The following is a 12,877-nucleotide window of genomic DNA, read 5'->3' as shown; positions in this document are numbered from 1 at the left end:
TGTTACAACAGAAGTCATCTCAGAGCACTGAACAGAAAAATTCATATATAAAAATAATAATTTAACATTATTAATCTGAGGAACAGACTGCTTTGAGTTTAACTCCATCACTGAACTCTCATCTTGAGCAAGCATGAAGGCGACAGTGGAAAGAAAAAACTCCCTCATGAGGAAGAAACATTTAGCAGAACCAGGCTCAGGACAAACGGACATCTGCTTTGACCGGAAACACTTTATAAATCATTAATAACTGCTTATTATGTTTTAATTGAGGGTGACAGAGACAAAACTGAGCAGTTTGTTGCCAAATAGTGAGCCAAATTTGCCACCTATATATTTCATCTAGAGTTGTTATATTAAACATTTCAGACTAAGTTACTACCTTGTAAACACAATGGGCATTTGTAAACCTATTTCTTTAGCGTATAATATTGTACTTAATCACTGCATTTTAAGTATCTACAACTGATATTATATTCTACAAAATACTGACTGGAGAAGCACGTGGGAGAAGGAGGTATCACACAGTGATGATGCCCCAAGGCTAGAGGATCTAGCTAGGATCCCAGCAATCGCCCCAGTGCTCATTAGAGTGGCAGACAGTCTCAGGAATGAAGAGCTGGAATGCACCTGGGCCTGACATGATCCACATCTACTGGCTAAAGAAACTGACTGGTCTCCATGAATGCCTAGCAGCACAGATGAACCTTCTACTTCTGGAAGAGTCCCAGTGGTTGACCTAAGGCTGAACAGTTCTGATCATGACCCTCCCCCAAAAAAAATAAAAAAGAAGAAATTACATCCAACTACCAGCCAATCACCAGCCTCTGTACAACATGGAAGCTCCTATCAGGCATCTTAGTGGTGAAGATGAATAGGGGTGTGGGTTAATATGCCCAGGACATCCTTGTAAAAGATTGATAATCTCAATGATTTCTATTCTAGTACAATAAATGTTTAAATAAAAATATTAAAATTAAAAATATATATATATACAGTAGCCCACTGCTACTTCGTGGTTCGACTTTAGCGGACTTGCTCTTTCATGGTTTTCAAAGTAAGATTCGACATGGCGCACAATCGGCTGATTGATGGATGAGCCGCACGATCATCATGGATTGTTTATTTAAAATAAATAAGTTTAAATTATTTACTACCTGCTGCACCTCTGTGCAGACCACATCTGCAGGAGAAGCTTCCAATTGCAGCCTGTCAGGATCTATGCTCTGCAGCAGAGAAGTGGGCGTGGCCGAGAGCGCTGGCGGGTGGCAGAGAGCAAAGATCATGACATGCTGTGTCTTTTAGAGCGTTTAGAGTTTAGAAACATTGTTTAGAATATTGCAAGAGTGTGGAAAAGATTTAAAACACCTTATACACACACACACACACACCCACATACATTTATATATATATATATATATATATATATATATATATATATATATATATATATATATGTATATCATGTGCTTTTTAGCTTATATTACTACCTTGAAATCCTTATTCATTCAAATTCATCCTGCTTGCAGCTTTATTTTCTACCATGTTGATGTTTACTATCTCTCTTTAGGACATTGTAAATAATATAATTGCTTTATCACTTTTTGGTACTCTATCTGTGTACCTTTATTGCATGCTTTTAGTATTTCTTGTTTGTTTGTTCTTTGATTTTTTTTTTTAGCGAGTCAAATTGGTTCTTCTCATCCTGAACATTACATTGTGTTAACATTGTGTTAACCTTGTGTTAACCTTGTGTTAACCTTGCATATGACAAATTAACACAACTTTAACAAATTGAACATCAACAGGGCATTAAGAGGCTTCATCAAGTATTCAATGGGAATGTGGAAGATGAGTCTAGGGGCCAATTCAAAGCCAATTGCACAAGTCGACATCAAATGTAGCATACACCCAGGTGGTGCACTGCCTCCACTCCTGTTCTGCATAGGTCTGGACCTCCTCTGCCCAGTCATTGCTAATAGTGGCTATGGATACCGGTTCCAAAGTGGAGCAGTCATCAGTCACCTCCTCTACATGGATGACATCAAGCTGTGCACCAAAAAATGAGTGAGACATCAACTACCTCACCAGAATCCACAGCAAGGACATCAGAATGTCATTCAGATTGGATAAATGTAGTTGAACGGTATGAAAGGGAAGCAAGTTGACAAATGGGGTTGAAGTACCTGAAGGCAGCACTGCAGATGTCCAGCACAGAATCCCACAGGCAAACTGGAACCATGAGGTGCAAAAAAGTCAACCACAAACAAGTACCAACACAGAGTAAAAAGGCAGGTTTAAAAGTATAGTTTACGCAAATGACTGAGGTGGCTGAAGATTAATGTACGGGGGGCCAAGGCCACTGTTGGCCACCCCCTGGCTCCACCAGTGCACCTGGTGGTAGATAACATTACTCCCTCCTCTCGCCAGGATCTGTCACTCTGCTCTGCCTCAAACAAGAAAAAACAAACCTCTGTTCTTCTCCACAGTGTAACTCCAACCCACTTCAATATCTTGCATAAAAACATTAAGGTTTATGTTGGAAAATAACCTCTTCCTCTAATGTTGTGAAGAACGACAACACTTATAGCAGATGAGAATAAAAACCTTGCACTTGCAAGGTGTTCAAGATAGACAATGCACAAACACAATGTACACAGATGAACTAACAACTGATTCCTCTGTTATAGCCCCCTCCTCACACAAACCCAGTGGGAGTCAAAGTTTTTACTCTTCTCTGATCTGCTTCTGCAGCTCAGGGTGGGAACAGAATCGTATGCATGTAAGGTCTTATCACCACCAAATAAGAAGATAAGACACAGTGAGCCTACAGGACTGCAAGAAGTCTGGGCTGACCCAGAGTGTTCCCCCTTATGAGAAGTCTTTCACTAGTCCAGTCCCTCAGTGATGGGGGACATCAGAGTACCGCTTGTTGTAGTCACTGTGTTCAATGATTTACAACCTTTTTCTTACACATGGGCATTTAGTGGGCAGCACGGTGGCGCAACTGCTAGAGCTGCTGCCTCTCAACGAGAAGGTCCTTGGTTCAAACCCCGGTCCAGGGGCCTTTCTGGGTGGAGTTTGCATGTTCTCTCCGTGCATGCGTGGGTTTTCTCCGGGTGCTCCGGTTTCCTCCCACAGACCAAAAACATGCATGTTAGGCTGATTGGTAACTCTAAATTGTCCCTAGGTGTGAGTGAGAGAGTGAATGGTTGTTTGTCTCGTTTGTCTCTATGTGTCCCTGTGATGGACTTGCGACCCATCCAGGGTGTACCCCGCCCCTCGCACAGTGATTGCTGGACATGGGCACCAGCGACCCCCGTGACCCAAAATGGAATAAACGGGTAAAGATAATGGATGGATGATGGGCATTTTGTGTCTGATTGATTTAGAAATTATTTGGATGAAATATTCTGTAACAGAATTCAGCCTGAATCTGGTTCAGAGTGAATTAATTAGATTTATGATTTTGTGTGGTATTCTGAGAGGACTCGTGAATTTTATTAACAAACTACAATAAAAATCAAACAATAAATAAATGTCCATTATTTCACAAACGGTAGATTAAACTGAAGCATTTAAGACCTGCAGTAAAGGAAAAGAATGATGAAAATAGGAATTTTATTTCAAGTTTAGTTGATCTCATTTGAAAAGGTTCAACGTTTGACTCGCAGCATTTTCTTCAAAAAACTAAAATTCCTAATTTTTCAAAACAATATTTGAATGATTTTCTGTTTTGTATTGCACAACAACGAAAGGTTCACAGAACAAAAACTGAACTAAAAACATTTTCCAACATTCAAAGAGAAATGCTGATTGGACTTTCTTCAGGTCGGATGGAAAACAGATGTTTAAAAAGACAAACGACCTCACAAAGGTAAACAGAACTAGAACGTGTGTAAAAATTCTGTGTAAATTCAAAAGAACCAAACGTCAGAAGACTTTTCCTGTTCCTCTGGGTGAAGCTTGAAATCACGACTTCAGACTGACAGGTATATTATACTCATTATTCTATTATTATATAAATTATAGTTGTTTGGAGTTGACAGAATAATGTTTCATGAGCTCCAGGACCTGCAGAGTTTATTTACATCTGATTTCTGCTGAACAACATCCAAATCTGTCCTGTTACAAAACACCTGCTGAGGTTTCCTGAAGTTTTTGCATAAAGTGTGGGGTGAAACGAGGTCTTTTTAAAACAATTAAAATATGAAATTTTTACTTGAAGGGTTGCAACCATAAACTAAAGTGGATAAAACTGGCTCCCGTTTCTATTTTTGATGATCAGTAGCAACACTGACTCTTATAAAAACTAAGTTTTAATGGGAAGCTTGAAAATCTTCTCTTTAAGGTCAATTCTAGCTAAATTAAATGTTCGATGAGCAGAACGTTGAATATGTGGTGAAAACGAACCGATTGTCTCGTACTGAAGCTGCCTTGCTCCACTCTTTTGAAGAGTCCATGGAGAAGTGGAGGTTTGTGAATCAAGCAGGACCTGTGAGAGTCACAAACGCTCCAGAGCCTTGCTGGGTTTTCTGTTCATAAAGTTCTGAACAGTAATGGGCAGATGTTGGTGTTTGTCTTTCTCAGGTGGGAGGAGCAAATCCCCGACTGCACAGCTGGTCTTTGGACGCCTGCGTCTTAACGCTCGTCTCTCTGCGCGGGTGCTTGGTGGAGAGAGGTTGTCGCACACTGCAGAGCAGGCTGAGGGTATGCCACAGAAGGACGGCTCATCGGACTGAGACGAGCCCTCTGAGCTGCCCTCGGACAGGGAGTCTGGCTGAAGGAGCTGGAGTGGACGGGACCTGGCAGCGGGTCCAACAGGACATCCAGCAGCTCTGCTCCACAGCTCGGCAGCAGCTTGGCAGGAAGGTCTCAGAGTCTCCACTTTGTCCAAGGCTTTCATTTTACTCCGTCTCTGCTGCGCACCAACATGAGGGAACAAAAGAGAAACAGGAGGCTTGTGTTTAATGACAGTCCAGAGAAATAAAACCCAAATCCTTGTTCACTTCTTGAACAGGTTGGTCCTGTTTGACCTGGTCCATCGAACCTCAGGTGTACACACACACACACACACACCTCCATCATGGCACAGAAACGAAGACAAAATGAGAAACACTAACTCCTCTCTAGCTGCTTCTGCAGGATGTAGAAAGTTCAGGAAGAGTCAGGAGGTTCTGATCCGTTGCGTTAATGAACTTGTGTGAACATTAGAAACACAACGGTGCAGCACTTTCACACCTCTAACACTGAAAAGAAGACACGTTATTTTAATCTCTTACCATGTTTAATAGTGAATAACTTTTCTTATTTAATGTTCATACAGCATGAGTGGGGGCCCCAACACACCAGGCAGCAGGTGAAACACAAGAACGTTCTGCAGACTGATGACGCACGGTCCAGACGACATGTGTAAATGACCTGGAAGGCGTTTCATTGGACCCGGCTTCTGGACTGACTTTAGTGATACTTACCCATCTCTGATTATCTCTGCAGCCGACGTGAGGAGCAAGCGACTCAGTCAACCTCTACATCAATAAACAGCAGGGCAATGTGCCATGATCATTAAGGATTATTAGACAATTAATTATAAGAGTTCTATTATTATTATTTTAATTATTTAATGTCAGGATTATAGTAGTAATTTAACCAATGCTAATTATATGCAAAGTAATAAAAATGAGGAAAATCCGTTCATAGGAGCATTGGATGATTGAATGAATCATTGATTTCTGATCAGAGTGATGCCGGCTGCTCACAAACAACAACAGATTAATGAAGCTGCACTGTTAGCCTGGTCCAGGCTAGCTTCAGAGGATTATTCTCCATGGAAACGTATGTGCCTCTGACGTAGCATGTTGTTTATCAGGCAGTGTAAGAAAACATGACATGTTACACAAGGGATTATAATACTATGAAAGCTTTGGGAAAATCTGTGAAGGGAATTCTTTGTTGGATTCTGATGCTGTTCAGCTAATTTACATTTTCTGCACCTCTTCAATAAACCCCAATCAATCAACCTGTCATTAAGACATTCAGTGTCATCTATTGTTTTAATAAAAGATTAAGTCTTTGCATGTTGTTTGGCTACAACACCCCCTCTTTTGTGCAGCCGAATCAAGGATTAATTCATCCAGGATACCATGAATATCCCACATTAATCCTTGATCCTACGTTTGTGCAACGGGCCACAGGTTGTGATTCCTGTTGTTGTTTCAAAAACTGTAAACAAACGGATTATTCCTGTTTTTGTTCTGCAGTGCAACAAAGTTTTACACACCTTTCTGTTAGCTGGAGAAAGACTCTTGGTCTCCTCTGCATGCAGCACCTCTGGGCCTGTTCACCAAACAACGAGGTGGGGTTAGGCTAAATAAATACAACTAATGATACATTCACTGGGGTATTTTTATTATTAATGAGCTCTTACCTTTAGCTTTAGTGGCTAACTGGACAGGCTCAGGGTAGATGAGCGGATATGATGCACTTCTTTTCAGGCCCATGTCTTCATGGGAAGAGAGTCTGCTCCTAATCAGACAGCAGACAGAGAGGAAAGACATCAGTCTGTGTCATGCTACTGATCACAGCTGGAAGAAGAAGCTGAGCAAAGGAGCAAAAACCAGTCTGTGGCCATGTGAAGTGCCTCTCTACAGGTTCCCCAGTAACCTACCGTGTTGGGCCACAGTAGGTCTTGGTGCTGGACGGCTCTGGCTCTGAGCTCGAAGGAAACACGATGCAGCAGTGGTTGAAACACAGGAAAAGACCGAGACACAAACACATCGCAAGAGACAGCAGCAAGTAATTCTGTCGGTCTAAAACCTGCAAAACAAACGTAGAATCAGCCCAACAAGAACACAAAGAAGCTTTCACATAGTTTATACAACACCAATAATAAAAATACATTTTAAACACCCTGGGAAATTATAGATTTAAGGTCAGAGATGCAGTATAGTCCATAATCTATGTAAACAGTAGCTTTATGGATCTGTAAGTGACCCTGTCGACAGACACTCTGTTGTGTGAGGTGGATAAAACAGTTATGACAGATGAAGGCTTTCCATGGGGGGGGGGGGGGGGATCTACCTCGTTCTGCAGCTGACTCACTCTGACAGACAAGTTGAGAACCAGATGAGTCATGTTCTGTAACTGGCCCTGCAGCAGCTGGATGGACTCAGTCTGACGCAGATCCTACAGGCGGGAAGACAAGAATCACTGCAGTGTCACGAGATTTATCACCAGTCAGCAAATACTTGTTATTTATAGATCAGTTAGACAGAGTCACACTAGTGCATCTGCTGATCTGGATCATTCAGAGCTCTGGGCCCAGGCTCAGATTTTCAATGTTACAAACATTTCAAACCTGGAGACACGGGCTGAAATTCTTTTGGACCATTTGTCATTTAAAGCTGAATGCACCAGTAAAATGTGTTGGGACAAAAGGAGCACAGTATGTGTGCATGGCAGCTGCTCACCTGCTCCTCAGCTAACCTGGACGTGTTCTGGAGTTTAATGATGGTTTTGTTAAAAGCTCGTTGCATCTCCTCCATCTGCCTCCGATACCTCACAGTGAAACAAATGGAAAAGACTTTAAGTCACACTTTACTCATCGGCTCAGAAGCAGAGAAACATCTCCTCCTGTTTGTTTCTTTAATGGGGGAGGGGGTGGTGGTTTCCGGTGCTTATTGGCAACCTTCAATGCTGCTGTGTCACTGTGCCTCACCTCTGGCTGAGCTGCTCCAGGTAGCGCCCACTGAGCGACATGTTCACCTCCAGAGCCTTGATGCGGTTGTTGAGTCTCATAAAAACGGACTCTTTCTGGTTGGAGCTGTGAATCAGGTTCCCGTTCTGCTCGGTTTCATTAAAGGGCTCTGCATAGATGTCTGAGAGGGATGGAGAAGTGGGTGAAGAGGCCTTTGGAGGAGAGGGATGAAACAGCTGACCACTGCCAGCTGAGGATGTAGACACATCTTCTGCAGGCTCCTCCATTTTGTTGTCTGCCCCAGGCATGAGGCTGATGGAGGACTGAGGCTCTGTGACAGAGTCTAACACAGAGGGGGATACTTCAGAGGAAACCAGAGTAATTTCAGGCACCACCGCTGTTTGGGCCTGGTGTTCTACAGAAGACGAAGGAGTGGAGGAGAGAACTGGAATTGGAGACGTCCTCTCCTGGGTCTGGATGGAGATATCACCATCAGGCCTTTCCTCTGTTGGTGCTGCTGAAGCTTTGTCTCCTGAGACACAGATTGTGGGCTTCACATGAGCAGAGCTGCTGGCAGAAGCTGAAAGTTCAACATCAGCTGACACCTCCTGGCTCATTTCTGGCTCAGACTCCTTGGCTGGTTCCTCAGAGGACAGTTTTGGAGTTTCCACAGCAGGGGTGGGTTTGATGAAGGAGGATTCATTGAGAGTAAGTTTAGGAAGGTTTGAGCTCTGACTGGGCTCCAGCACCGATCCCTCTGTGCTCCCTGAAGACTGAGCAGCTTCGGACAGGACTGCTTCACTCTCTGGTTCCTGCTCAGAGACTTGGCCTTTCTCGTGGGGTGGGTTCTCCTCGGTGCCATCAGGCTGAGGCTGGGGGCAGGATGAGGGGGGCAGGGGTGAGTGCCAGGTGGGTGTCAGGATGGAAACAATGGTTTTCTTTCTGTCTATTGTTTTGCATGCCCTCTTTTTGGACAGGGAGGCTGAGCACTGCTGCTGAACAAACTCCTGGAAGGATGACACACATGAGCACAAAGAAGAAGAAAACTGAGGCCAGCATCTGTGGTTTTCTCGATGTCGCTCATCAGATCTTGTGTCTTTGTCTTCATCCACTTCCTCTTTGTCGAGGAAAATGATTGTAGAGCTGATTGGTTCTTCTTCAACCTTATCTTGTGGGGTGACTAGTTTTCCCTCCACTGGGGGGAGCTCTTGTTCATACTCATCAGTAGTTTGTGTTTCTGACTCAACTGTTTCAGTAGTAGAAGAAACCTGGACATCCTCAGTGTCTGGACTAAAGGGAGACAACAACAATATGAGATAAGACAAAAGACCACACATTAACAGGGAATAAAGCCAGTATAAACGAGCCAGTATAAACGAGCCAGTATAAACGAGCCAGTATAAACGAGCCGGTATAAACGAGCCAGTATAAACGAGCCGGTATAAACGAGCCGGTATAAACGAGCCGGTATAAACGAGCCAGTATAAACGAGCCAGTATAAACGAACCGGTATAAACGGTACCATCCAACTAGACTGAGTATAAGTAAAAAAGCCCTACAACCCAGGTGAGATTCAATCCGAAAAAGACTTGAAGCTGCTGCCAAAGACTCCACTCTGCACTGAGTACATATTCTGAATATTTACAGAAATCAGCTTTTTATTTTCACTAAAATTACATGGATTGGAACAGAAAGTGGGGGCCTTGGTGCCCTGACACTAGCTTACCAAAGCTGGCTCTTGCATGGAATGTCGGGAAGGAGCCTGAGCTTGTGCATGAGGTTGAGACGTCCTGACTAGATATAAGTCACATTGAATTAGATGTAATAATTGCCACTGATAAGTGTGACTCAACTGAGCTCTTGTCTTATTGGTTCTTCTCAGGTAGAGGTAATTTGCCACTGTAACTTGTTTCTCCACTCGGTGGGTGGGATCGTCGATGCAAAGTGGGTGGTATCATAACAGGTCATTGTGTTTGAGCCATTCCGCTGGTTGTGGTCCTTGATCGCCCTATAATCGGACTTCAATTTCTTTAGCTTATCCCAGTACTTCTTAAAAGTCTGGGTGTAGCCATGATGCGCCATCATCTTCGATATCTCTCTGTAAATGCACTAATGTCTTGTGTTGCTCTCCGTCAACGTGATCAGAGAGGAAGTGGCAGTTTATATGTAGTTTGCAGTTTTGCTGGGCAGGTCATCCAGTGACGTAGATCCACCTGCCAACCAACAGCTGCTGTCTGTTTAAGTAAAAATTGGCACCTTGGAGCAGTCCACTTGGAACTTAAAACAAGATGGTTCCATAAACTGGGCTGAGTGGGGGTGGGTGCCGATAGTGGGAAGGCCCCTTAACTGGTGCTGCATGGTGCGGAACAAATGAGAGTTGAGACAGTGGCAAAGTGCCAATAATTGGACTCACCTTGTTGCAAAGCATGGACAATGGAACCAATCTCCTTGAGAGGGGCTGGATCTTATTCCACTTGAGAGTTGCCCATAGTGAGAGGAGTCAAGCTGGTGTGGGTCTATTAGCCCACCCCAACGCTTGGTGCCTGTGTGTAAGAGTTTTCCTCAGTAGATGAGAGGGTAGATTCCCTGCACCTTCAGGTAGGGGGATGGGCACTGACAGCTGTTTGAGCCTACGTGCGAAACAGCAGTTCAGAGTACCCAGCCTTCTTAGGAGTCCTTGGCGGGGTGCTGGAAGGTGCTCCAGCTGGCAACTTCTTTATTCTACTGGGCACCTTCATTGCCCACCTGGATAATGAATAGTGTGATCTGGAAGGCCATGGTTGGGAGGAACTGCCTATCTAATCTGAACCCAAGGGGTGTTCTGTTGTTAGACTTCTTAGCTAGTCACAGTTTGTCCATTACAAACACCATATTCAAACATAAGGGTGTCCATAGGAGCACATGGCACCAGGACACTCTAGATCCATGATTAACTTTGTAGTTGTGTAAACTGATCTGCAGTTGTATGTTTTGGACACTCGGGTGAAGAGTGAAGAGAGGAGCTGCACTGTCAACTGATCATCACCTGGTGGTGAGTTGGATCAGATGGAGGGGGAAGAAGCTAGACAGACCCAGTAGACCCAAACATGTCATGAGTGTTTGCTGAGAATGTCTGGCAGAAGAACCCATCAGAAAGATCTTCATCTCACACCTCAGAGAGAACTTTAACCTCCTCCCAGCTGAGGCGGAGGACACCGAGTCTGCATGGGCCATGATCTGCACCTCCATTCTCGAGGCGGCTGCCTTGAGCTGGGGCTGTAAGATTGTTGGTGCGTCTCACGATGGCCATCCTCAAACTCCGTGGTGGACACCCAAGGTTTGGGAGGCTTTCAAGCTGAAGAAGTTCTATCAGGCCTTGTTGGTTGGTGGGACTATGGAGGCAACAGAAGAGTATCGAAAAGCCAAGCAGGCTGCAGCCTTGGCTGTTGCTAAGACCAAAGTTCAGACGTGGGAGGAGTTCAGTGAGACGGAAGTAAGTTGGACCCCTTCAGGTTGGGAGTTGGACTCTGCCAAGGCTGCCTGTTGTCACTAATTCTGTTCAAAAAATTCATGGACAGAATTTCTCGGTGCAGCCAGAGAGAAGAGGAAGTCCAGTTTGGTAGCCTGAGGATTCAATCTCTGATATTTGCAGATGATGTGGTCATGTTGGCATAAAGGTGCCGCGATCTCAAGCTCACTGGAGCAGTTGGCAGCCAAGTGTGAAGTGTCTGGGATGAGGATAAGCAACTCAGAATATGAGGCCATAGTCCTCAGTTGGAAAAGGGTGGACTAATCTCTTCAAGTTGGGAATGAGGTTCTGCCTCAAGTGGAGGAGTTCCAAGTACCTTGGGGTTTTAATCATGAGTGAGGGAAGAATGGAACATGAGATCAAAAGACAGGTCGGTGCAACATCTGCAGTATTGCACACTTTGTGCCAGTCTATTGTGGTGAAGAAGGAGCCAATTTGTAAGAAGAAGCTCTGTTTACTGGTTGGTCTTTGTTCCTACCCTCACCTATGGTGACAAACTCTTGGTAGTGACTGAAAGAACCAGATTGTGGATACAGGCGGACGAAAAAAGTTTTCTCAATAGGGTAGTTTGATTCTCCCTTAAAAGAGAGAATGAGAAGTTTAGTTATCTGGGAGAAACTCTGGAGTAGAGCCACAGCTCCTCCACATCATGAAGAGCCAGTTGAGGTAATTCAGGCGTTTGGTAAGGATGCCCCCTCCAGACGTGGATGACTGGGAAGAGGCCTCAAGATGCCTTGGAGTCCTCCCAGAAGAGATGGAAGAGGGGGCTGTGGAAAGAGATGTCTGGGCCTCCCTGCTCAAACTGCTGTCCCTGCAACCAGAATTTGGAACTGCCATCTACTGCCATCGAGGGTGGTTCATTTTGAGTAAGTAAGATAAAGCGAGAATATCCTGATGCATGCTCAATAATCCAGGTAGAAAAATCTAACAAAATTAAGTCTGGTCCTCTGGATGGATAAAAAAAACCTTGAAACAATTCATCTTTAATCCAAAAGACTTCATCAGTCTAAGGAGTTGCAATAAACTCAGTTTTATAAATAGCATCTTCTCATAGTGGATCAACCAGTTTGCTGGAGACAGTCAAAACTAGTTGCTCACATGCAAAAGGAGGACGATCAGCCTAAGGAACGATCGTTAGTGCCTTGATGGATGTTTACTACTCACAGAGGGCTGAGTGATACTACCAGTGACAGAATTGTAAGAGGGGGACAGTTGAACACGGAGGCCTCCACCCGTTTAACGATGGACAGGTTCTCTTCACAAAGATGGCCTCCTTTACTTCTCTCTCAAACCAACATTCCTCTCTATCAAGGATGTGAACATCTTCATCCCTGAAAGAGTGACCGCTGGCCTGGAGATGAGTGTAGACCGCAGAGTCCTGGCTGATCCGCTGGTTGATCCACTGTGAGAAGGTGCTATTTATAAGACTGAGTTTGTTGCAGCTCCTTAGACTGAAGGTCTTGGATAAAAGATGAAATGTTTCAACAAGTTTTTTTGTTTTTTTTAATCCGTCCAGAGGACCTGACTTAATTTGTTAGATAAAGTGAGAATATTTTTCTCCCAAAAGATGGATGAATGGATAAAACTACATGTATACAGTTTTATTTTCACTTTGGCATTAAGGAGAATAAGGTGGAGATTAATGAATATATATATATATATATATATATATA

General features: G+C 43.9%; 1 protein-coding gene across 1 annotated transcript in view; it reads right to left on the bottom strand.

The window, feature by feature from the left end:
- Window positions 1-3,949: 3,949 nt before the first annotated feature.
- Window positions 3,950-12,877, bottom strand: part of LOC119414903 (SUN domain-containing ossification factor-like) — a 22,188-nt gene continuing 13,260 nt past the window's right edge. The window contains 8 exon segments of the mRNA XM_037682022.1: window positions 3,950-4,537; window positions 4,540-4,921; window positions 6,281-6,336; window positions 6,428-6,525; window positions 6,668-6,816; window positions 7,081-7,185; window positions 7,470-7,557; window positions 7,718-8,986. Of these exon segments, the coding sequence (XP_037537950.1) occupies window positions 4,485-4,537; window positions 4,540-4,921; window positions 6,281-6,336; window positions 6,428-6,525; window positions 6,668-6,816; window positions 7,081-7,185; window positions 7,470-7,557; window positions 7,718-8,986 (2,200 nt within the window). The 3' untranslated portion in view covers window positions 3,950-4,484.

The sequence above is a fragment of the Nematolebias whitei genome, chromosome 9 (genome assembly GCF_014905685.2).
Source record: "Nematolebias whitei isolate Nwh7 chromosome 9, NemWhi1, whole genome shotgun sequence".
In the NCBI taxonomy this organism is placed as follows: domain Eukaryota; kingdom Metazoa; phylum Chordata; class Actinopteri; order Cyprinodontiformes; family Rivulidae; genus Nematolebias; species Nematolebias whitei.
This window is presented reverse-complemented; position numbering and strand designations above follow the sequence as displayed.